General features: G+C 36.6%; 1 protein-coding gene across 2 annotated transcripts; it reads left to right on the top strand.

The window, feature by feature from the left end:
* Positions 1-8,059: 8,059 nt before the first annotated feature.
* LOC126144160 (androgen-induced gene 1 protein-like) lies at positions 8,060-21,790 on the top strand. 2 transcript variants are annotated; one of them, XM_049915474.1, is made up of 5 exons: positions 8,060-8,590; positions 8,674-8,811; positions 8,932-9,149; positions 9,371-9,522; positions 20,312-21,787. In XM_049915474.1, the coding sequence occupies exons 1-5, from the start codon at positions 8,414-8,416 to the stop codon at positions 20,347-20,349; spliced, it is 723 nt and encodes a 240-aa protein (XP_049771431.1). In that variant the 5' UTR covers positions 8,060-8,413; the 3' UTR covers positions 20,350-21,787. The 2 variants fall into 2 exon arrangements, with proteins under 2 accessions (XP_049771431.1, XP_049771432.1); XM_049915475.1 differs by having other exon boundaries at positions 8,481-8,590; positions 8,766-8,811; positions 20,312-21,790.
* Positions 21,791-22,846: the final 1,056 nt, after the last annotated feature.

Raw genomic sequence — 22,846 nt, 5'->3', positions numbered from 1 at the left:
ATTTGACTCCTATAAATTGTTCAACAATTAATTTAATAGGATAGTATAAATGGATTATTTCCAGCCATTTTTGATATCGCAATTGCGCCAGCTCCTCCCTTTGTCCGGTGACATAATAAGAGCGGGATATTTTTCCCAAATAAAGAGAACCACAGCTCGGCATTTCGCACCATTTTAATTAATTAATGTTTAGATAAATAAACAATATATTGCTTGAATTTACCGCCCATTTCGTGTCATGAGAGCCTCCCAGTCCTGCAGCTCAACATAGATTGAGTTTTTCGTGCCGATTCTCAAGTTGGGGAAGAGGAGCCGGCAAATATGAAGTAACCACTTGAGAGTAAGGGAGAGAGAGAGAGAGAGAGACTGAGAGAGAGAGAGAGAGAGAGAGAGAGAGAGAGAGAGAGAGAGAGAGAGAGGAAGCAAGACTGTAATTTCCCAGTCAAAGGAATGCAGCCACCTAAGGAGAATACTTGTGTATTTATGAAGAGTTTCACCTGAAAAGTCCTGTCAAGTTCATGTAGGGCGGCTTCCTGCCGAAATAACAAACAATATGACAATATGCTTTTGGTGCTGGGTGCATCCGATAACCAAGCCGCTGCTTCTGCTGCTTGTGTGTATGCTGCACGGTATCCTCAAAGGCACCATCCCAATAGAATGTTTTTCTTTGCCTGAAGTGACACATTTGGGAAAATGGTCATCTCCATCCATAAGTAATGTACAGAGGTCGTCCAAAGACTAGACGTAAAGCCTGATTGCTGAAGTTTTGCACAATGAGGAACTGCATTCATACTATTACACATTAACTCAGTGGCTTGAAGACTGCATTTGGTGGGTACAGCTTTGTGAAGGGCTTTTTTCCAGGTGGAAGATAATGAACATTTTACAAATAACATGACATGAACTGATGAACCTACATCAATTATTGGTCAGAACACGAGTCACATGTCACCTGCAAATGTGGCTTTCAGGCACTCTTTGGCATAAACCTGTAAACCTGTGGGCTGTAATTGTGGAAAGAGTGCTCTTGGACACTTATCTATGTCCAGACAAGTTTAATGCACCCGTGCATAATACGTTTTTTTGCATTACGTTGCCTGACACATTAGAAAACGTTCCACTTGGTGTTCAGTGACAGTTATGATTTCAACATTGTAGTGCACCTTGACACTTTGGGATGAATACATGTAACTATTTTAATGAAGAGTTTCCATGGAAATGGATTTGTCATGGACGTCCAACGTTTTGCCCTCCAAGTTCCCTGGAGCTTTGTAGAGAAGCTATTTATTTGTGGAGACACTTAACAGAACAAATTTATAGTACTCCACCCATGGATGTACATGACCTAATAGCTCATGTGCATGCTGCATCGACAATGATGGATGCAGGTATGTTGCATAGGATCCAGCAAAGTATGATCTACTGAGTGGCGAAGTGTCTGCAAATACAAGGTGGTCGCTTTGAACATTTTCTCTAAAGTAAATGTTGCTTGTATGTGTACATATCGGCTCTATGATGACAAGCCTGGATGTCAAACATACAGGATGGAATTATTGTACACAGCAGAATGGAAAATTTAGTGTAGCGTACGTATTGTGTGGGTGTTTTTTGTACCTTATTGGATACAGACTATGTTACTGTATTCACTGTTATTTTCTGTTGGCTTTATTTGCGTTATGGACAAAACAAAGTCGTCATTTATGCAAGTTATGTCTTAATGCTTAAATAAACGTAACAGTAATAGAAAATAGACATTTTTCCTGAAAACTCAATCAAAGCTTGGAAAGGTATTGAGTCCAAAAATTAACATTCTCATATATGGGAACTTAAATATGAAATCAATGAAATCAGATGATATTAGTAGTACATACTTGAATATCTTCTGCAGCTATGGCTTAATATCACTCGTAAACTTTCCATCTAGAGTGATTAAACAATCATCCTCCGTAACAGACCATGTGGGGACAGACATAGAACGATAGCACCACGGGACACTTGTTCAGAATCTAGGCCTATAAGATCATCTCGGGCAGGTATTCAGAGCAAATATTTGTGTAGAAAAGTCTGCTAAACTGAATGCATACAGAAGGGTCTTCTCAGAACCAAACCTATGTCAGTTCACATTCCAACTACAACATGAAAGGTGGGAGGAATTGTATGCAAAAACAAATGTAAACAAAATGTTTAATAAGTTCATGACAATATTTAAACTATAATTTGAGGAAGCATTCCCCAAAACATTGCATTCCATTGGAACTTCAAAAAAAAGTATATGGGTGACCAGAGGTATCAAAACATCGTCTGAAACCTGAAAGGTAACAGTCTAATCAAAACCTATTTAAACACATAAATTTTAACCATAAGCAGTAATTTCTGACATAGAGGTGTATAAAAATATGTACTTGTGAAAAAGTTATGAAGAAAACAATTACAGAATCTTAATTACACTAATGTGTAGAAGTCTGTTAATTGGTAGGAACTTTTTATATGATATGAATCTTGTGTGATTAGTAAATATAACAAGTGAATTGTTAACATTTGATACCTAAGTGTTTATCCATACTACAATTAATATAGAGACTAGAATTCACTCATGTGTTTAATATACAAGAATCAAGGTAATCATTGAAATGTATAATTTGTTTTAGGATGAGAGTTTTAATTGTTAATTAATCAAAAATGTTTCTAAACAATGCTGACGATTGTTCGGGATTTTTAAGAAAGTATAAATATTTACAGCCATGTTGGCAGTGTAGGTCAGTAATTTGAGTTTATTTAGACAGAAAGCATGTAACTCGTTTACCTTGATTTATTTCATTATTGTAAGTATGTTACAACTTATTTCAGATTTGTCAAGATACTTTTAATTAATTTGAGATTATAATAAATGTTCAGTGGAAACAAAAAACAGGATTAATTATTAAATACATAACTATACAGTCTCCAGGACTAATGCTGCAACAGATTGCCACAGATAAAACAACAGCTAAAAATCGTTATACACCTCACATCCATAAAAAATAACCAGATTGATCCAGCCTTTTCAGGATTTTACAACAATTACACAAGAACTTATAGAAAGATATTGGTAGCTGCAAAAAAACTTACAAACAGTAAAATGTTAATTAAGGCAGATAACAAAAGCAAAGAAATCTGTAACAAAACGAAACAGGAAACAGCAAATGTTGGACCAAAACACCTGGAAACACAGATTGAAAACAATGATGTTCAAATCAGCAACCCAAACGAACTAGCAAACTTTTGAATGAATATTTCAGCGACATTGCTAAGAAACTGCAAGAGGAATTTCCAGACACATATGCTCTACACCACTAGGACCAGCCACCACATCCAGCATTAATCCTTCCAACAACAGAGAAAGAGGTGGCACTGGTAATACGCCAATTAAACAATAAAAAATCCACATGGTTAGATGAGACCCCAGTAAGCGTCCTTAATATGTATAAACAACATAAAAAACCCTTAACAATAAGAATTAATAAATCTTTCAGATCTGACTGCTTTCCTGAATATCTGAAACAAGCAAAAGTAATACCACTACTACAAAGTGGTGATCCAGAAAATGTAGAAAACCGTGGGCCAATTTCTTTACTATCTTGCATTTTCAGAACAATAGAAACCATAATGAAAAATAGGCTAATGAAGTACTTGAACAAATACAACCTTCTATGCAATGAACAATTTGGTTTCAGGCCCACAAGAAGTACACAGTCAGCCATAGCACAGTTTACCAAAGTTGTGGTTTAAGCACTAGACAAGGGCGAGAATGGAACAGGCATTTTCTTGGATCCATCAAAGTCCTTCAATACAGTTGACAACAGAATTTTACTGTACAAATTAGAAATATTATGAATAAGGGGTATGCCACAGAATTGGTTTAAGTCATATTGGGAAAACTGGCTGCAAAGAGTTGAAATCTCAATTTATAAAAGACTAGTAGTAAAACACTCCTCAGATCCGAAATATACTAATATAGAAGCCACCCAGGGAAGTATATTGGGTCCAGTTCTCTTCCTTATACATATAAATTATTTCCCACAGAGTGTCAGGTATGGAGGAAAAATACTATTTGCCGATGACAGCACCATAGTGATTATGGACGAAAATTGAACTCAGTTAGCAGAAAAGGCAAATGAAGTTCTCAGAGACGTTCACAACTGGTCATTAAGGAACAGAGTAACTTTAAACGTGAAAAATACAATTTAGACTTATGACTAAATAGAAAAACACAATTATACTATATTAAAAGTAAATAATTATGTACTAGAATGTGTAACTGATACCAAATTCTTGGGGATGAATGTAGATTGTCAGTTGAAATGGACAGATCATGTGAGAATTTTGGCAAAGAAGCTATCCTCAGCATGTTATGCCCTGTGAATCCTTGCTCCTGTGTGTAGCATTTCATGACTCAAAGTAGCCTACTATAGATATATGCATTCAATCCTCAGTTATGGGCTAATGTTTTGGGGAATAAGTGCTGGGAACATACAGACTATTTTCAAGATACACAAAAGAGTTGTACGAATAGTAACAGATACCTGTAACAGGGGATTCTGTAAAGATTTATTCAAAAAGCTGGATATTCTGACAGTTATGTGTGAATACATCTATCAAAACCTCATGTATATAAGAAAAAATCTTAATCTGTACATCACAAACATCACAATACATGACCATGGAATCAAATCCAGACAGTATTTACAGCTAAACAGAAGAAACAAATCAAAGACTCAAAATAATGTATTATACTATGGAATAAAATTCTATAACAGACTGCCACAAGGAATAAAGGATTCAAATGATCCCCACACCTTTAGCCAAAGCTGGAAAAAATATTTACTAAGTAATTGCTACCACACTGTAAATGAATATTCAAAATAGTTATAGATTGTAACTTAATGTTCATAAACATTGCACAATGTAACAATTTTGTAATATGATTAGAAAAGTAGAACTAACTAAAATACTGTGTTTACATGAATCAGAAATATTGTACAAACATTTGACGACATCTATCCTATGTATGTAGTTCTATGGATGAATAAAACACTCAATAAACCAAAAAAGAAGTACACCAGATACCGCAGTGTGGAAGTGTAAATTGGATACAATTTGATGTTTTGTCTGAAAAGAAAGTTAGGCATCAACGTGACTTGAACATCGGAAAGTTTGTGTATCTTTTCCCCACGACACTGCCTCATCTCATTAAGCTAAAGCCCACATCACCAAGGATGGCGCTTCTGTGCATAGAGGTGGAGAAGAAAGGAAGGCTGGGGGCATGAGAATTGCACATGTATGGCCAGAGAGTGAGCAAACAAAGTCCACATTGCCAAACTGCACTGCTGTGGATAACAGTCAGGTTCATTTGCATATGGTACATTGTATTATACGTTCAAATTTTTCAGGGAATATAACAGTTACTGTTATTCTAGGGCCTTATCCAGTTCATGCTTTGAAAATGACAGAGGTTTACAATATGGTGGGAGAAGCTTAACTTCTCCTTGGGCAATATGTTGAACATTATAGTCTGCATAATTAAAAGGATACAAAGTCCTAATCAGAAAGGCTAGGAAGTTCTCATTTTATGTATGCAACTGACATGTTGACAAACACATTTTTTTAAGCCACAAGTCCCTAAAACTAAGAAATATTATTAGTTTGTCCCAAAGTCTACATTGTAATACCATCGTCACTTCTATTTGAGTCTGTTTCTGAACAATCTGATTTTAAGTTTGCGATGATAGGTTCAAGGCTTACATACATCATCACTTCCCTGTCAAATTCTTCTTTCTGAAGCTTTCCAGCATGCCACATAGTCTGTGCTCATACTACAGGTGGGATGTTGTCTGATGCTTCATTGTATATTGCCTCATGCACAACCGATTCACTGTATGTTATCTGGGATGCTTTTTTTTCTCCCACATAGCCTTAAAACCCTTTGCCCAAATTAATTCCATGGGGCTACAATGACAGTGACATGTGGGTGAACACAAAACTGTGTGATTCCATTCACATGCAAAGAAATCAGCTTTCTACATTCAGTCACGTGATTTGTACAGTATAAATTAACGAGCTGCAGGAGATCGACACGAGTCTGATTTATACGGAGCTTAATACTTTTATTTTTAAGCCGCGGAAAATTTCCGCTTTTCTGATGTTTGCACTTCATTTTTTTCTCTATAAGAGTTGAATTACAACTGGCAATGACCAACTTTGAAGCAAGATATGACATGAATTGTGAATCACGTCATGAAAGTGACAGCGTTCATTGCCGAATGGGAATCACTGCTGATTTTCTTGCACGTAAATACAAGTTTATTCTCAGAAATAAAAGCAGGAGAAGGATCAGCATGCAGAATAATTATCTGAAAACTTATCCTTATGAGAACTTTAAATCTGCCAATACCATCACTCATTTTCCAGCAGATCTTCTTGGAATGATTCTAATTGACCCATGTTTCATCAAGGTAATACTCTGTTGAACTACCTCCTTCTCTTGTATTGTGAATCTTTATGTGGGATATAGTTCATACAGTCCCTAGGTCACTTCTTTGAACTAAAAATTCTCTTCTTAACCTATCTGGAACCAGCATATTTTAAAATTTCTTTACCTTGGTGAAGTGCTTACCATTGAAGCTGCATAACTGTAACATGTTTTTGTTATGTTGGGCATTCATAATTCACATAGAGCACTTTAAAACATCGTTGTTAAAACTATCCATTTGTGTTACAGGTTCCTTGCGATTTCGATGCTTTCCAGGCGACACGAGACCAACTGTTTCTGTGGCTCCTACAGCTCTGACACTTTCCTTTACAATTCTCTTTACAGTTCTCTAGGACAGCACCACATGGTTCTAGAGTCCATTCTTGTGTTTTCCAATGTCAACAGTAGGAGACCTGCTTTTAAATTCACATTTGAAAAAGTTATAAAAGCGGTAAATAATCCGCCTCAGCTGCTTGTAAAGCACTTTATGTTTAATGCCGTCACCTGACTTTTTTTTAATCGCACTGAAAAATTTACAACATACACATTCACAGCTACACTGCTGCAAGAAAAAAAGGAAACATAGAAATTGATCGTTGAATGAATAATTCGGTTGTCGCGAAGTGCAGCAACAGTGCAGCATGTAGGAGCGAGATTCTCGCTCTCTAGCTGTAACTCTCTGCTAGGCGCTCCGAAAGACAATGAATATTATTGGCCGCCAGTAGCTAGTCTAGGGGGATGCACAGAACGGCTCAAAATTGGGCCGCCTTCTTACATGACGCGAACAGTAGTTGAACAGCTCGGACCACCTTGCAGAGTTCGTCCTACCTGTTCTTGGCGACGCTGCTCGCAGTTACATCGTTGCCAGAGCTTCCTTTTTTATATCGGATTTTTATTAAATCTGTTGCTGGCACTAGGTTGTGCTAGATACACTTTTGTCTTGAGTTGGGATGAGGAATCGCACGCCACCCGCCAAGTGCGGTATTTTCTCTTCACCTTGTAATTCATTATGCTGCAGTTTCAGCATATCTTAACAGTCTGTACTGATGTACTTTATCTAAACTAACTTCATTTAATTCATTTAAAATATGTACATTATAATTCTTAAGCAACAAATGTTTTTTTGATCTGATAACCTTTTCATGCTATTCTAGTATACGTTTTTAAAGAATAAGTTTTTTGTAGCTATTGTGCAATTTTTAACACTATTCCATATCACTTGAAACCTTACAAGAGTACGGTATTTTGGTATTAAATTTATTTTTCCTGAATATATGGGAACAATGACTAAGATTGATACTACTACCGTGTTTCTTGAATAAATGAAAAAAATGACTAACTTTGGTACCTTGAATTTAAGAGAGCTTTACGTGCAGTAGAAACAGTAAGCATTTTACATTGTCATGATGTTTCAAGAAAACATCACACTATGCTTAAATGCATAGAGGATAACTAAACGAGAATCAGTGAGAGCAATTAAAAAAGTGATGTTATTAAGCTTTCAATTTTTCGATTTCTGAACGCACACTGCATTTCTTATCGCAATTCATCTGTCCGCTGTGAAGTGTGACCAACATTAGAATATGAGGTGTCAATTTGAATCGCTGTTAGTTGTAGGCATTTCGTAGATGCACATTTTTTCACTCTATAATTATAATTTGAGATTAAAATTGGACTGGTATATTAAAGACAGTTGTGTACTTGCAGTTTTGTTGTCTTTCTTTCATCAACAAATTCTGTCATTCACAAATCCTCCAAACACACTCCATATCTGTGAGTGGCGCAAGATTCGTGTTCTCCTATGCAGACGGTGTTAATTATAACTTTACAGAGTACCTTCGGCACTTGTGTAACAGGAACTGAGTTTCCCCATTTAAAAGTTGAAAACAAGGGGATCTAGTGGACATGGCAGACAATCTTACGAAGTACGACTTATCGAAAATAACTTTCCATCTTGTTGGCGCCGCACAATTCTCGTTTAGCGTCTTTTACGACTGGACGTTTGTTAAAATACCGATAGAAGTCAGCAGAATGGGATCAGGTTTTGGAGGAAAACTGCAGTTCTTAACCTTCTGGAATGCGGTGAGTTGTTGATAGTGTATTGAACTGTCTAGTAGCTGTTAAACTTCCCTGTTACCGACAAGCTTATGTTTTTTTGCCTATAGATTTTACAATCTGTTTACTTCGTCGTTTGTGTTACGAATGACTGCATAGGGACAAATGAAAACAATCCTAATCGAGCACCGTTAATTCGTAGATTGAAAGACTACTTGCAACCGGTACTGGCGTTTCCAGTCGCTCTGGTGAGTGTAGCGTCCATGAATATGAAATTAAAATAAATGTTTCCTGCCTATGTACAGTATGACTTTTAACCTTTTTAGAGTTGTAGCAACTATAATTTACGTTGTCGTTTGGCTTAACAGTTTGTTGGTGCCACATTTTGGGGACTCTACGCTATTGACAGAGAATTAGTGCTGCCACGAGCAGTAGATCCCTACTTTCCGTGGTGGCTGAACCATATAATGCATTCCAATATTGTATTGTTTTCATTAATTGAAATGGTGATTTGTTTTCGAAAATACCCAGACCGGATAATCGGAATCGGGGGCCTGACAATGTTCATGGGCTCGTATTTAATTTGGTGAGTTGTGTGGAACTGTTCTTTTGATATTAACCCATTTCAAACCCCTAAGCAATGGTTATTGTGTATATTTTATAAAACACACACAGTGAGATCTTTTTCATTTCGTATGTCTTTTTGTTTGTTTTCTTGCCTCGAGATGCGTTAGTAGTTTATAAATGCTCGAATTTTTATGTAAATATCTTTATTCATTCTGGATAAAGTTATTACCTTTCTTGCAGGACCCATGTGGTGTTCTACAAAACTGGAGAATGGGTTTATCCTGTATTGAATAAACTGGGTTTCCCACTTCGCATGGGATTCTTTGGGGGCTTACTGTGCTTTGCAAGTGTGTGGTATTTCTTGGGTGAATATATCAACAATAAAGTGTGGGGTAAGTAAAGTATTTTATTACACACAGTTCTTTAACATTACAATGTCTCTTTCACTCGTAATATCACTTCAGAATTGTTCACCAGGAGGCTCTAAGTTCATGAAGAAATATTCAGTATTCTATACATTGAATTTGGGATATAAATATGTATCCTTGAAAATTCATTCATAGAATTTTATCTCTAAAATTTAGTTAGGCCTAATAGATAGATGTTAACAATAAATAAATTGCAAAATCAATATAGCTTCTTATTTAGGCCTGTGTGGAAACTTAACGGCAAAGTGTCATAGTAAAAGTCAAATAGTGTGCATCACTTGCAATTTTTTGTAGTGTATGGAATAAATTTATGTATAATAAGGCTGAAAATATTTGTTGGAGACTTGCCCATCATGTAACATACTTTTCTGAATTTACCTTGTAGCTTTAATTTTTATAACTGTCTTAAATGTAACAAAGTGTGTTTAAATATGGCCTGAATTTAAACATTAGTTGCAGGTCATTCTGTTACCTAGCCTTTACTTGGCGTTCACATTTGTTGGCTTCATCAACTCTCAAGTAAATTAACACATTTCAGTCTATTTTAGACCTTGAGCTACGTTACAGATGAGCCCTCACCCCAACTAAGTTTTCAGAAGGGGGAGGAGATGTCTATGGCACATTCAAGCCATGTCACGAGCAGAGAGAAATAAATCAGACTCATCACAGAACGAAATGGTAACCTACACCTGTCAGTTCATGCCCATTAAACGAACTGTGATTTCAACTGCATATATAATTTGCTATTTGCTCCTGCCATTGCTTGATCCAGCATATGACAATAACTTATGTAAATGGGAGAGATTTTTATGAGAGCAGATTTATTATTTACCCCATGATATATCCGGCAGTTTCATTGACAGTGGATCACTGAAGGTATTAGTTCTTTTCTTGTTTTGGGTCAAATGTTTAGTGTGTGAAAATGAAAATGTATCTTGAAGTAAGAAGCATAAACAAAGAATATTTATTTGTTCTGTGATGCAACCACTGTTTAGTATATGTGTAAGACACATGTATCACGAGAAATGAAGATCCAGAAATGAGTTCATTCAGTAATAAGGAAAAGCAGGAATTTGTAATAAACTTCAATTTTTATATTGGATTATTTTTGTTTCAGTTTAGCATGCTGTCATCAGTCCGTTTATGCCTTTAGTTTTCTATAATTACTGTGGTATGTTAAGGGAGGATTGGAATCTGTGGAGATTTTATTGTATTTAATTGGCAGCACTTTACTGATTGAACCATAATATTACTTATTAAGCTCCTGCACAGGGTTTAGTCTCTCTGACATTCGGTTTTGGTTAGTAAGACTCATTTTGGTACACTTTCTTCTGTGGATTGAATGATTACTTCAGCTTTATCTGATGAACTATCAAATTACAGCATTGTTCTTGAGAAGTTGTGTTCAGTTGCATATCAATGTGTATGAATCACATTCATTCAATCATTATGTTGTGTAGGTCCCATAACTGAGGAGAACCTTCAGGAATCTGTCAAGGTAGCCATTAACAAAAGAGACCAACTCTTCATAACTTTAACTGTACACCAAATTACCAATAAACTATCACTATACTACTTCATGTTGTTTTTTATACCCACTAAATTTAATGTAATTAATTATAAAAAGACATTACTTTGCAAAAAGCTGCTGCTGCTTCAGTTCTGTTAAATAACTGTCCAGTGTTTTTCTTGCAGTCACAGCAATTTCTTGGGGTCTGTGAGTGATTTGGAAAGTGTCTTCTAAATGGCCCTAAACATGTTGGCTTATGAAGGTGGCAAGGCTATGCTGAGAATGCATTTTTATTTCTTTCTCTTGAAGTGGTCAAGAAGGAGCACCTACTCCCCTTCCCCACAATTGCTCATTGTCACTCCAGACAGCAAAAACTTAGATATATCCTTTGCCAGAGCTTTTACTACCTACTGTTGTTCCTGGAAATGAACATCCTACCCGTAATCCTTTCCACTCCTCCCACAGTGGTATCCTGCTGCCCACCCAATCCATGAAGTAACCCACTCCATCTTCATGCCGCACATACACACAGTTCTTTGCCGCTCGACTTCAGTAGCTGCTTCACAACCCGTACGAATTTTACATCTTTTGAATACCGGTTTCTCTAAATTACATGGATCAGAATCATCCATACATCAAATCCTTCACTTGTGCTATCTTCCTGGCCACAATCTTCACAGGCCCTTGTCCCACCCAATCTTCACTTTATCTATCAATCTACTGTCACTCTTTCCATAGTCTCCCACTTCCTCTGCTCTGTATCTCACTCCCAGTTTACTACTCCACTTAGTGTCACACACAACCCCCAATGTCTGCACCAGGTTGAGATCACTATTGCAATAATATAATTTGCTTGCTGCCTCCCCCTCCCAGCCTTCAGCCACCATTTCCTCTCCAACTCCTTTCTCCTCACAGTCACTTTGCATGGTACAGTCCCTCACGTTCTTAGAGTTTTAATGCCGGGAAACGGTGAAAGAATAGGGACCTGTTAAGCGCTTGGAGTTTGAATGTATAGCAAGTAATTAGAATGTGTAGCAAGTAATAGTACACCTGAAAGGAATAACTTAAGGGAATGGGAAGGAATGCCTTATGAACCCAGTGTTGATGGCTGAAGGCCTCATTCAACATGTTGAAGAGACTGTTCCAACTACCATTAAGGGAATAAGGTGCAACCAACTGCAGACTGTGACACGTATTGGCACAAACTGTACTTGTCATCTGGGCTCTGAGGTCATACTTCGAGCATATCAGCAACTGGCAGAGGAGGTTGAGAAGACCAGCCTTGCCTACTGAAAATCAATAAAACTCACAGTTTGCAGCTTTTCCCCAAGACTGATAATGGGCCCATAGTTCTGAGTTGAGTTTAAGCTTTGGACCAGAGATATCAGAGAGTCTGTGACAAGTTAAGTGGCGATTTCCTATACTTACGCCATCAGATTGAGAGCCATGGGATCCTCGTAAATGGATCAAGTGTGCACATTGGTGGCTACTACCCAGGTAGTGGACTGCGTGTCAGGTACACACTAGATTGGGTGACCCTCCATCCAGTCCAGATAATTGTAGCTGTAAGAGGCCCAAAGTATTAGTGTACAATCCAGAGAAATGTCCTCACCCACCACCCCACAATGAGCGTATTAAAATCCTGGTGCTAAAGTGCCAAAACATTCACAACAAAGTGCCAGAGTTTCAAGTGCCCCTAAAAAGCATTGGAGGTCACATAATGCTGGGTAAGGAAAGCTAGATGAAACCTTAAATTGATAGCAGGGATCTAGGAAAGGCTGTGGGAGATAGAAATTGATACTGCATGTAGCATTGTGTGGGCAAGACTCAGTGTAAAGTGATCATAAACTTATCTGATATTTCTATCAACCACCAGACTCATCCCAATATGTAACAGAAAGTGTTATAGAAAACTTAACATTTGCTGATATGTATGTTCCCCAATCGTACTGTCCGCTGGAAATTGTTCGGAAGCCCACCATGATGGAAATATATCGGATCCAATAACAATAGAGGTTACCTGTTTTATGGTGCTGGGAAGAATCTAGTATCAGTGACCATGAGACAGTAGCAGTAAAGAATAACCAAAATACAAAGGGGAATTAAAACAAGTAGGTAGTTTTGTGTGTTATTACATAAATAGGCAGTAGTGTCATACCTAAAAGAAGAAGTAAAAACATTTAATTCGTGGCAGAAACATCAAGAGAAACTGTGGCTGCAGTTCAAAAGAATTGTTGACAAAGCATTGGATGCATATGAACCTAGTACAACACTTCATGATGGAATGGACAGTCTTTGTAAAGAAACTTGTAAATAAACAGCAACTATTGCATAATAGGTACACAGCAAAGCATGAGAGAAATGACAAATTTGGCTGTCGAAAGGGCAATTCGTACAGCCTTCGATGACAGTCCTAACAGAATCTTACCAAAACACCTGCCACAAAAACCAAAGAAGTGCTGGTACATGTAAAGGCTTTTATTTGAATTGATGCAGCTTGAAAACAGAAAAGTGTTTCTTTCAGACATGCCCCCGTGAAAGGCTTAAACGATACATATGTAAAGGCTGTCAGTGACACCGGAGGTAGTGCCCAGACACTTTCAGATGGGCAGGAATATTAATGTAGGGAGGCATAGCAAAAGAAAAAGTGCTGAACTTCACTTTCTAATTTCTTTATACGAATGAAAATTCAGAATTACATCCCCGTGTAGCATCTCAGTATTAAAGCTTTGAGAAAGGACATACATAAAAAAAAAAATCTTGTAATAATTAATGATGTTCGGTGATAGTAATAGTAATGTTTATATTATAATTAGCCTCTAATAGTTGAAATACTTAGGCAATGTTAATTTGATTTAAACTGCTGAGAGTTTATGATTAAATGACCAAAAACTGTTTTGTGATTCTCTCAAACTAGAAATTAACAATGACTTCATACTGACCTGCATTTCACGATAATATACCTTCCTTAATGTCTACACCGAGCGAGGTGGCGCAGTGGTTAGACACTGGACTCGCATTCGGGAGGATGACGGTTCAATCCCGCGTCCGGCCATCCTGATTTAGGTTTTCCGTGATTTCCCTAAATCACTCCAGGCAAATGCCGGGATGGTTCCTCTGAAAGGGCACGGCCGACTTCCTTCCCAATCCTTTCCTAATTCGATGAGACCGATGACCACGCTGTCTGGTCTCCTTCCCCAAACAACCAACCAACCTTAATGTCTGTCACTGGAAGGTATGTGGACAGCCACAACATACTTACAACAATTGATTTTAAACAGATTAAAAACAGGTATAAAATTGTGAGTGCATTCAGTTTCAAGATGTTTGCTGAATAATAACACAGAAAAATATCCTTTTACCTTCTTTCTTTAATGTTTCTTCCCAGGACTCATACTGTGCTATACAATGTATGATTTTACATTAGTGCCTGTGCTCCTGGTCTAGTAGTATAATAATTAGTATTATCAAATAATAACTGCAGAACAGAGGCAATTTTTGTCCTATTCACTCCTTTGCCAGTCCAAGAATAGGAAGAGAGAAGATGGAGAGAAATATGAACACTGAATAAAAAAAAAAAAAACTTTCAAGCTGCTTACTGGTCCTCTATCTCTGAAAAGGAGGCTGTGTACATAGAAAACTTTGTTGATCCCCCCCAGTATTATACCCATTTTAATTCTTGCACCACAGCAAAAATGAGTGATGTAGATAGGGGAAGTGGTGCTGAGAAGTGGCTGAAATCACTTAAATTGAACAAACCTTTTGAGCCTGTTGAAATGCTGTCAAATTCTGTACAGAATTTTCAGCTGAATTAGGCCCTAGTTTATGCGTAATATACTGTCTACAAAAAAGTGTCGGAAGTGAGCCACAAAACTACCATCCAGTATCTGACATCCATATGTTGTAGAATTTTAGAACATGTTCTGAGCTTGAACATAATGAAATATGTCGAACAGAATGACTTCCTCCATGCCAACCAGTATGGGTTCCGAAAATGCTGGTCATGCAAAATCCAACTTGAGATCTTCTCATACGGCATCCTGAAAGCCATTGATCAAATCAGTTGGGCAGATGCAATATTTCTTGACTTCAAAACAGAATTTGACTCAGTTGTGTACCAATGCTTATTAATGAAAGAATGGTTGTATGGAGATAAAGCAAAATCTGTGACTAAGCTGAGGATTTCTCGGTAGGGAGGACACAGTATGTTATCTTGGATGGAGAGTCATTGAGAGATGTAGAAACAATTTCATGCTTGCCCAGGGATGTGTGCTGGGACACTTGCTGTTCATGTTGTGTACTGTATTTATGAACAATAAAACACACTCTTTTTCTGTGAAAATTGCCTTCAAAATTCAGGTGCATCTTATACTTGAAATTAATATAAAAATGTCTGGTGTTAGATTTAAAATTACCACCAATCTGAAAAATGGCCATATATTCAATGCCACAGGAAACCTCTCTCTATCTGCCAACATTGGATCCAGCTGGCAGTAGCAATGCACCAATGAAATGAACAAGCTTACAAACTGTCTCCCTCCCACTCTGTCATCACAAATCCAGAACATTGTCTAGCTTACGATGCATCATTGCAGTCTACACTGCCAGAGAACTTGAATTGAACATGATTTGTGTTATTGATAACAGTAAAATATTTTTGTTAGTAGCTAATTTCATAATGGAAAAAATAAAAGGTATTCATATAAGGGCTATAAATTGAAAGTAATGGCATATGCAGAAGAACATAGAAACAGAGCAGCTGAACAGAATTTTGGCCCTCCACCAATAGGAGGAGGAAAAAAAAAATCGTGATTGGCATGCTAGAAGGGAAGAACTGAAAAAAATGAGGATAACTAAATGTGCAAATAGAGGATAACCAAAGCTGGATGATGATGTATTGAAATGGATTCAAGGACACCATCAAAATGGCATTGGAAATAATAAAAAGTTATACAAATACACGCCCCTAAGGTAGCACTACAGTGGAACTTAGCTGACTTTAAGGGTGGAATTGGTTGGTATTAGTTTTAAGAAGCATCATCAAACCAAAACCAAAATATCTCAGAAAATGACGCAAGAGCATGAAGAGAGAAAATTATGTTTCCATCGCTTTGTTATTCAACATCAAAAGAAAACCAGGTGTAACTAAGCCAAGTAGCAAATATGGATGAAATTCCTGACATTTGATGCGTTGACTAACAGATCTCTTGCCATAGAAGGTGATAAAACTGTAACTATGAAAACAAGTGAACGTGAGAAAATGCAGTACACTGTTGTCCTTTCATGTTGCACTGATGGTACTACATTTCATCCAGTGATCATTTTCAACTGTAGAACAATTCCAAAACCTTCTGAAATAGTGCCAGCTGGTGGCGTTAATGTTCATGACAAGGTTTGGATGGACAAGGCTGGTATAAAATTATGTATTAACAGAGTGTGGGGGAGAAGGAAGGGTGCTTTATTGCAGAAGAGTTCTCTTCTTTGGCTAGGCCAATTAAAAATTAATTTGAAAAATCGTGTGAAAGAGAAATTGAGGCAGGGAAATGCAGAGCTTATTGTTATTCCAGGACGACTTACTTCACAATTGCAACCTCTTGATGTCTCAATACATGAACCATTTTGAGTGTGTGTAAGAAAGAGGAGTGGAACAAATGGATAGCGGGTGAAACGCAACATGAATTCACACAGAAGGGAGCTGTAAAGCATCCTACAATCAAACAAGTGTATCAGTGGATAAAACAGTAATGACCTAGAATCTTTCAGTGGCAGTGAAGACCACTTATATATGAAGGTGAAATTGATGATGATGATGATGATGATGATGATGATGATGATGATGATGATGATGAATCAGTAATCTGGCTTTGCATTCTGATGATAAAAATGTTACTTTTTAAAACATTGCTTCAAAATTAAGGTGCCTCTTACAGTCTGTAAAATATTGTATTAATAAAATAGTAGTAAAGTAAAGGAACCATCAATATGAAGATTGTTTTTGGCACCCCAGTGCTTTACTAAACATCCTGTTGGAGGTGATAAGCCATTACTTTCTTCTGACCTTTGAGCCGATCTACCCAGACAGTTATAGGGATCCTACAGTTTAACGTGGCTTCCACCCCATGATGAAACTGTATTTTTCACAGCAAACCTTGCCAGAGGTAAAAGAAGTGATAAGTGTCAAATAAAAATCCAGAGATTGACATGGAATCGAACCTGTGACCTTTGGACTTGTACTTAGGCACTTTACCATTGAGCCACTATTAATGACTTAACAAACAATGTTAATAGCAACTAAACTTTTTGGAGTTTATGCAGTTATCTACAATGAAAAAGTTTGAATATCTGTACAAATGTTCAGTCAGATCTTACCAAGGTTTCAAGTTGGTGTAGAGGTTGGCAACTTTTTGTAAATAATCAGAAATCTAAACTTGTGAACTTGAAATGAGGAAAAAAAGTAGTGTCCTATGACAGCATTATCAGTGAGTCACATTTGGAGTCACTCTACTTGTACAAATACCCATGTGTAACAGTTAGTGGAGATACGAAATGGAATGATTACGTAAACTTGGTTGTAGGTAAATGAAGTGGCCAGTTTTGGTTCTTTGTTAGGATTTTGTGTAAATGAAGTTGGTGTGCATGGATGATTACTTTCAAAAGACTCATGAAACCTATCCTAGAATATTGTGGAACACACCAAATAGCGCTATCGAGAAAATAATGTAGAGCAACACATGTTGTCATAGGTTTGTTTGACCCTTCAAGAGGATGAGAGAGACCTGAACTGGCCATTACTTGAAGTAGATGCAAAGTATCCCTTGAGAGTGTACTTAAAACATTTCAAGAACCATCCTTAATTGAGAAACATAGTAATGTTCACAGGAATCTAGTAATGTATCACTCCCATAGAGACTGTAAAGGCAAGATTAGACTATAGCACATACAGAGGCATCCAAACATTCATTGTTCCCACACTCCAGAAGCGATTGAAACAGGAAGTTATCATAAACTGTACAGTGGAAATGATCCCCTGCCACATACTTCATAATGGTTTTCAGAGTATAGATGTACATGTAAAACTAGGCCATAAAGGAGTAGCCATTTCGTTTGGACCCCACATTGTCACCAAGTTAGCCTTGGCATGTGAATCATTTTGTTGTTTCAAGGAAGTGTCTGTGAGAGATAACGCTGAAAGTTCGGATTTTGTATGGTCCAGTGTTTGACAACACTTTCACTAATACTGATGCACAATAGATAAATGTAAAAAAAAAATTGAAAAAATTGTTGTATTCTTGCCAAGGGTTTGTCACCTGGAGATAAGTCAGCGATAATTCATGTTAGACTTGCAAGGATGAGTTGTTATTGGAGTATTGTGCCTTTAGAAAGTCATAAAGTCATAAAAGCTCTTACGGAATTGATGGCATTTCCAGCAAGGTACTTAAAGCTTGTTCCCCACAGATAAGTAGGATTTTCAGCCACGTATGTAACAGCTCTTTGGAGCAGGGTGTTTTCCCTGATAGACTGAAATATGCCATTGTAAAACCGGGGATACGTCGGATGTCAACAACTATCGCCCAATCTCTCTTCTGACAGCTCTATCAAAAATTTTTGAGAAAGTAATATATTAAAGAGTAAAATAAAAATAAAGTACTAACAAAATGTCAGTTTGGGTTTCAGAAAGGCTTTTCAACAGAAAATGTTATATACGCTTTCACTGATCAAATATTAAATGTTCTGAATAACCGGACATCACCCATTGGTATTTTTTGTGATCTCTCAAAGGCCTTTGATTGTATAAATCATGGAATTCTTTTAGATAAGCTAAATCATTATGGTTTAAGGGGGGGGGGGGCAGTGCACAAATGGTTTAATTCATACTTAACTGGAAGAATGCAGAAAGTTGAAATAAGTGGTTCATGTAATGTTAAAACAGCTGATTCCTCACACTGGGGGGCTATCAAGTATGGGGTCCCACAGGGTTTGGTCTTAGGTCCTTTACTGTTCTTGATATACATTAATGACTTACCATTCCACATTGATGAAGATGCAAAGTTAGTTCTTTTTGCTGATGATACAAGTATAGTAATAACATCCAAAAACCAAGAACTAAGTGATGTAATTGTAAATGACGTTTTTCACAAAATTATTAAGTGGTTCTCAGCAAACGGACTCTTTAAATTTTGATAAAACACAGTATATACAGTTCCGTACAGTAAATGGCACAACTCCAGTAATAAATATAGACTTTGAACAGAAGTCTGTAGCTAAGGTAGAATTTTCAAAATTTTTAGGTGTGTCCATTGATGAGAGGTTAAACTGGAAGCAACACATTGATGGTCTGCTGAAACGTCTGAGTTCAGCTACGTATGCTATTAGGGTTATTGCAAATTTTGGTGATAAGAATCTCAGTAAATTAGCTTACTATGCCTACTTTCATTCACTGCTTTCGTATGGCATCATATTCTGGGGTAATTCATCGTTGAGTAGAAAAGTATTTATTGCTCAAAAACGTGTAATCAGAATAATTGCTGGAGCCCACCCACGGTCATCCTGCAGACATCTATTTAAGGATCTAGGGATCCTCACAGTAACCTTACAGTATATATATTCACTTATGAAATTTGTTGTTAATAATCCAACCCAGTTCAAAAGTAATAGCAGTGTGCATAGCTATAACACCAGGAGAAAGGATGACCTTCACTATGCAGGGTTAAAGCTGACTTTGGCACAGAAGGGGGTAAATTATGCTGCCACAAAAGTCTTTGGTCACCTACCAAACAGCATCAAAAGCTTGACAGATAGTCAACCAACATTTAAAAATAAATTAAAAGAATTTCTAGACGACAACTCCTTATACTCATTGGCTGAATTTTTAGATATAAATTAAAGGAGGGGAAAAAAATTAACTTAAACATTAGTGTCATGCAATATTTTGTGTAATGCAATATCTTGTACAGACATCTTTTATTAACCTGACACGTTCCGCATCGTCGTATTCATGATCTATGGAACAAGTATTAATCTAATCTAAATAACACACTATTAGCTTTGTTTCTATATCAATATATTGCTTGAGTGTCTCGTAATAAAATAAAAATTATTCTAACTTCAATGTGTAGTTTTGTCTGAAAATAAGACATTATCTTTGTAAAGAAATTTTATTAATTCATAAAATTTTTGCATCTTGTGTTCCTTTTTACATGATTATCATCTTGAAAAAGTAAATAAAAAAAATTTTTCTTGCAGCAAAAGAACTGGAGAAAATTGAAAAGAAGAAACAGTGAGCCTCTGCAACATCTCAGTAGAAAAGTTACTGAATACCCAGCTAGTCATTGAATTTAGACTGAGATCTTTGAAAATAACTTTGTTTATAGAAATGTATTGAAAGATTAGCCTAATCTTGCATGAAAACTTTTATAAGAATTTTGCAGATTCTAAAGACAGGGAACATTTTTATGTATACTGATCTTGTTTGCTTTGGTTTAGCACAAGACTATCTAATACTCCTTTATGCAGCACAACAAAAACTTTGAAATCAGGTTATGAAGATCTAAATCTAGTCGTACATTTATAAAATATTTGCTCCAGTACAAGTAACTGTGCACTATTGAAGTCTACCAAATGTGTAACTGCCAGTACATCTATAGATTCATTCTGTGAAAAAAGACAGGAATTTTGAGATGAAAGAGCCCTCCACAATGCAGCAATAACTTTGTACCTTGCAGATATTATTAGATATCAAACTTAGATGATTAAGATGTTGAATTGTGAATGCTAGATTTTTTCAGGTATATTTCGTGATATGAATTTAAGGTAGCATTACATTGACAGTGCAAATGATCTTAGTGGCCTTGAAATAAATTGAAAACTTTAGATTGGGGGTAAATAAGAATTTTGCAGTGTTTGTAGTATTTGGCCCTTGAAATAGTGGCTAAGTGTGGAGGCACATATATACAAAGAAAATTTTGATACTTAATATTCCTAGCTGCCTGATCCACTTTTCTTACTGGAAAGTAACATTTTTTGTACTGTTATTTTTCTGAATGTTGAGATTCTCATTGTATTGAAATTTGTACATAATTATAGAAAGTATATATTTTTTACTTATGTTATGAAAGTAAAATATTACAGCCTAAAGGCCTTGAAGTTAATGTCAAGTTTTGATATGTTAAGTATTAGAAATAATTTGGAACTGATAATGTAGGAACCCAATGTTACTACTGATGCAAGATTTAAAGGCTGTCAAGTCATAATCGCACAAAGTGCAGGTTTATTTAAGAAGCCTGGTAATCAATATAATGTATAAAGTTAGCAATGAGCATTCATATCATACGGAGAAAATGTACACTGTTTATGACTTAATGCACAGATTAATTTAACATAATGTTAGAGAAAGATCTTATGTTAATCATGTTGGTTTCAATGGAAGATTTTCTGAACTTTTATCAGTCTGTTAACAAATGTTTGTAATTATCTAGTCTAGTCAGAGCCACCAAAAGATTTACTCGTGCGTTGTTCCTTGTATGTAATTCATGCATACAAATTTTGATATTATTTTTAAATGTAATGTACCTGTTACACAGTGAAGAGATTTTTTGATCTTGTTTTTCCGAAATTAATAAAAAAATTATGCAATTTTTATAATTTTTATATTGAGCCAGTGGTGTACAATTTGATTGTTAACCTTTCAAGTGTCAAAATGGCCTACTCAGCATAACTGTGAAATAAATGTCAGTATGCACTTTTTGGGAATACTAATCAGTAAAACTGCTCAATTTATTATGTATTTCCATGTCGACCATGAGTTTGTTGTTGTTGTTGTTGTTGTTGTTGTTGTTGTCGTCGTCTTCAGTCCTGAGACTGGTTTGATGCAGCTCTCCATGCTACTCTATCCTGGGCAAGCGTCTTCATCTCCCAGTACTTACTGCAAGCTTCTGAATCTGCTTAGTGTATTCATCTGTTGGTCTCCCTCTACGATTTTTACCCTCCATGCTGCCCTCCAATGCTAAATTTGTGATCCCTTGATGCCTCAGAACATGTCCTACCAACCGGTCCCTTCTTCTTGTCAAGTTGTGCCACAAATTCCTCTTCTCCCCAATCCTCTTCAACACCTCCTCATTAGTTATGTGATCTACCCATCTAATCTTTGGCATTCTTCTGTAGCATCACAATTAGAAAGCTTCTATTCTCTTCTTGTCCAAATTATTTATTGTCCATGTTTCACTTCCATACATGGCTACACTCCATACAAATACTTTCAGAAACAACTTCCTGACACTTAAATCTATACTTGATGTTAACAAATTTCTCTTCTTCAGAAATGCTTTCCTTGCCATTGCCAGTCTAAATTTTATATCCTCTCTACTTCGACCATCATCAGTTATTTTGCTCCCCAAATAGCAAAACTCCTTTACTACTTTAAGTGTCTCATTTCCTAATCTAATTCCCTCCGCATCACCCGACTTAATTCGACTACATTCAATTATCCTCGTTTTGCTTTTGTTGATGTTCATCTTGTAGTCTTATTTCAAGACACTGTCCATTCCGTTCAACTGCTCTTCCAAGTCCTTGAGTTGCAAGGTGGTAAAAACTTGTGTCGAATAAGAAACACAAATCATACATGGTAGTGTCAGCTTCTGTTAGTAAACACATGCCTTCAGTAGGAAGACATATCCCAAAGGACTGGTGTTCACAATGAACTTTAGGCCCTGCATATAAGTTTACATTTGCAGCCACTTTGGTATCAGTCAATTTTTCATAAAATGCTTCTTCAAGCACAGG

The sequence above is a fragment of the Schistocerca cancellata genome, chromosome 2 (genome assembly GCF_023864275.1).
Source record: "Schistocerca cancellata isolate TAMUIC-IGC-003103 chromosome 2, iqSchCanc2.1, whole genome shotgun sequence".
NCBI classification, from domain to species: Eukaryota; Metazoa; Arthropoda; class Insecta; order Orthoptera; family Acrididae; genus Schistocerca; species Schistocerca cancellata.
Note: the sequence above shows the minus strand (reverse complement) of the source record. Positions and strands in the feature narration are given on the sequence as shown.

Bases quoted from the DNA above. Each gene is read 5' to 3' on its own strand.
- LOC126144160 (XM_049915474.1), top strand. From the start codon at position 8,414: ATGGCAGACAATCTTACGAAGTACGACTTATCGAAAATAACTTTCCAT. The intron at 8,812-8,931 runs GTGAGTGTAGCG...TTGGCTTAACAG, and splicing joins TGGCGTTTCCAGTCGCTCTG to TTTGTTGGTGCCACATTTTG. The intron at 9,150-9,370 runs GTGAGTTGTGTG...CCTTTCTTGCAG, and splicing joins ATGGGCTCGTATTTAATTTG to GACCCATGTGGTGTTCTACA.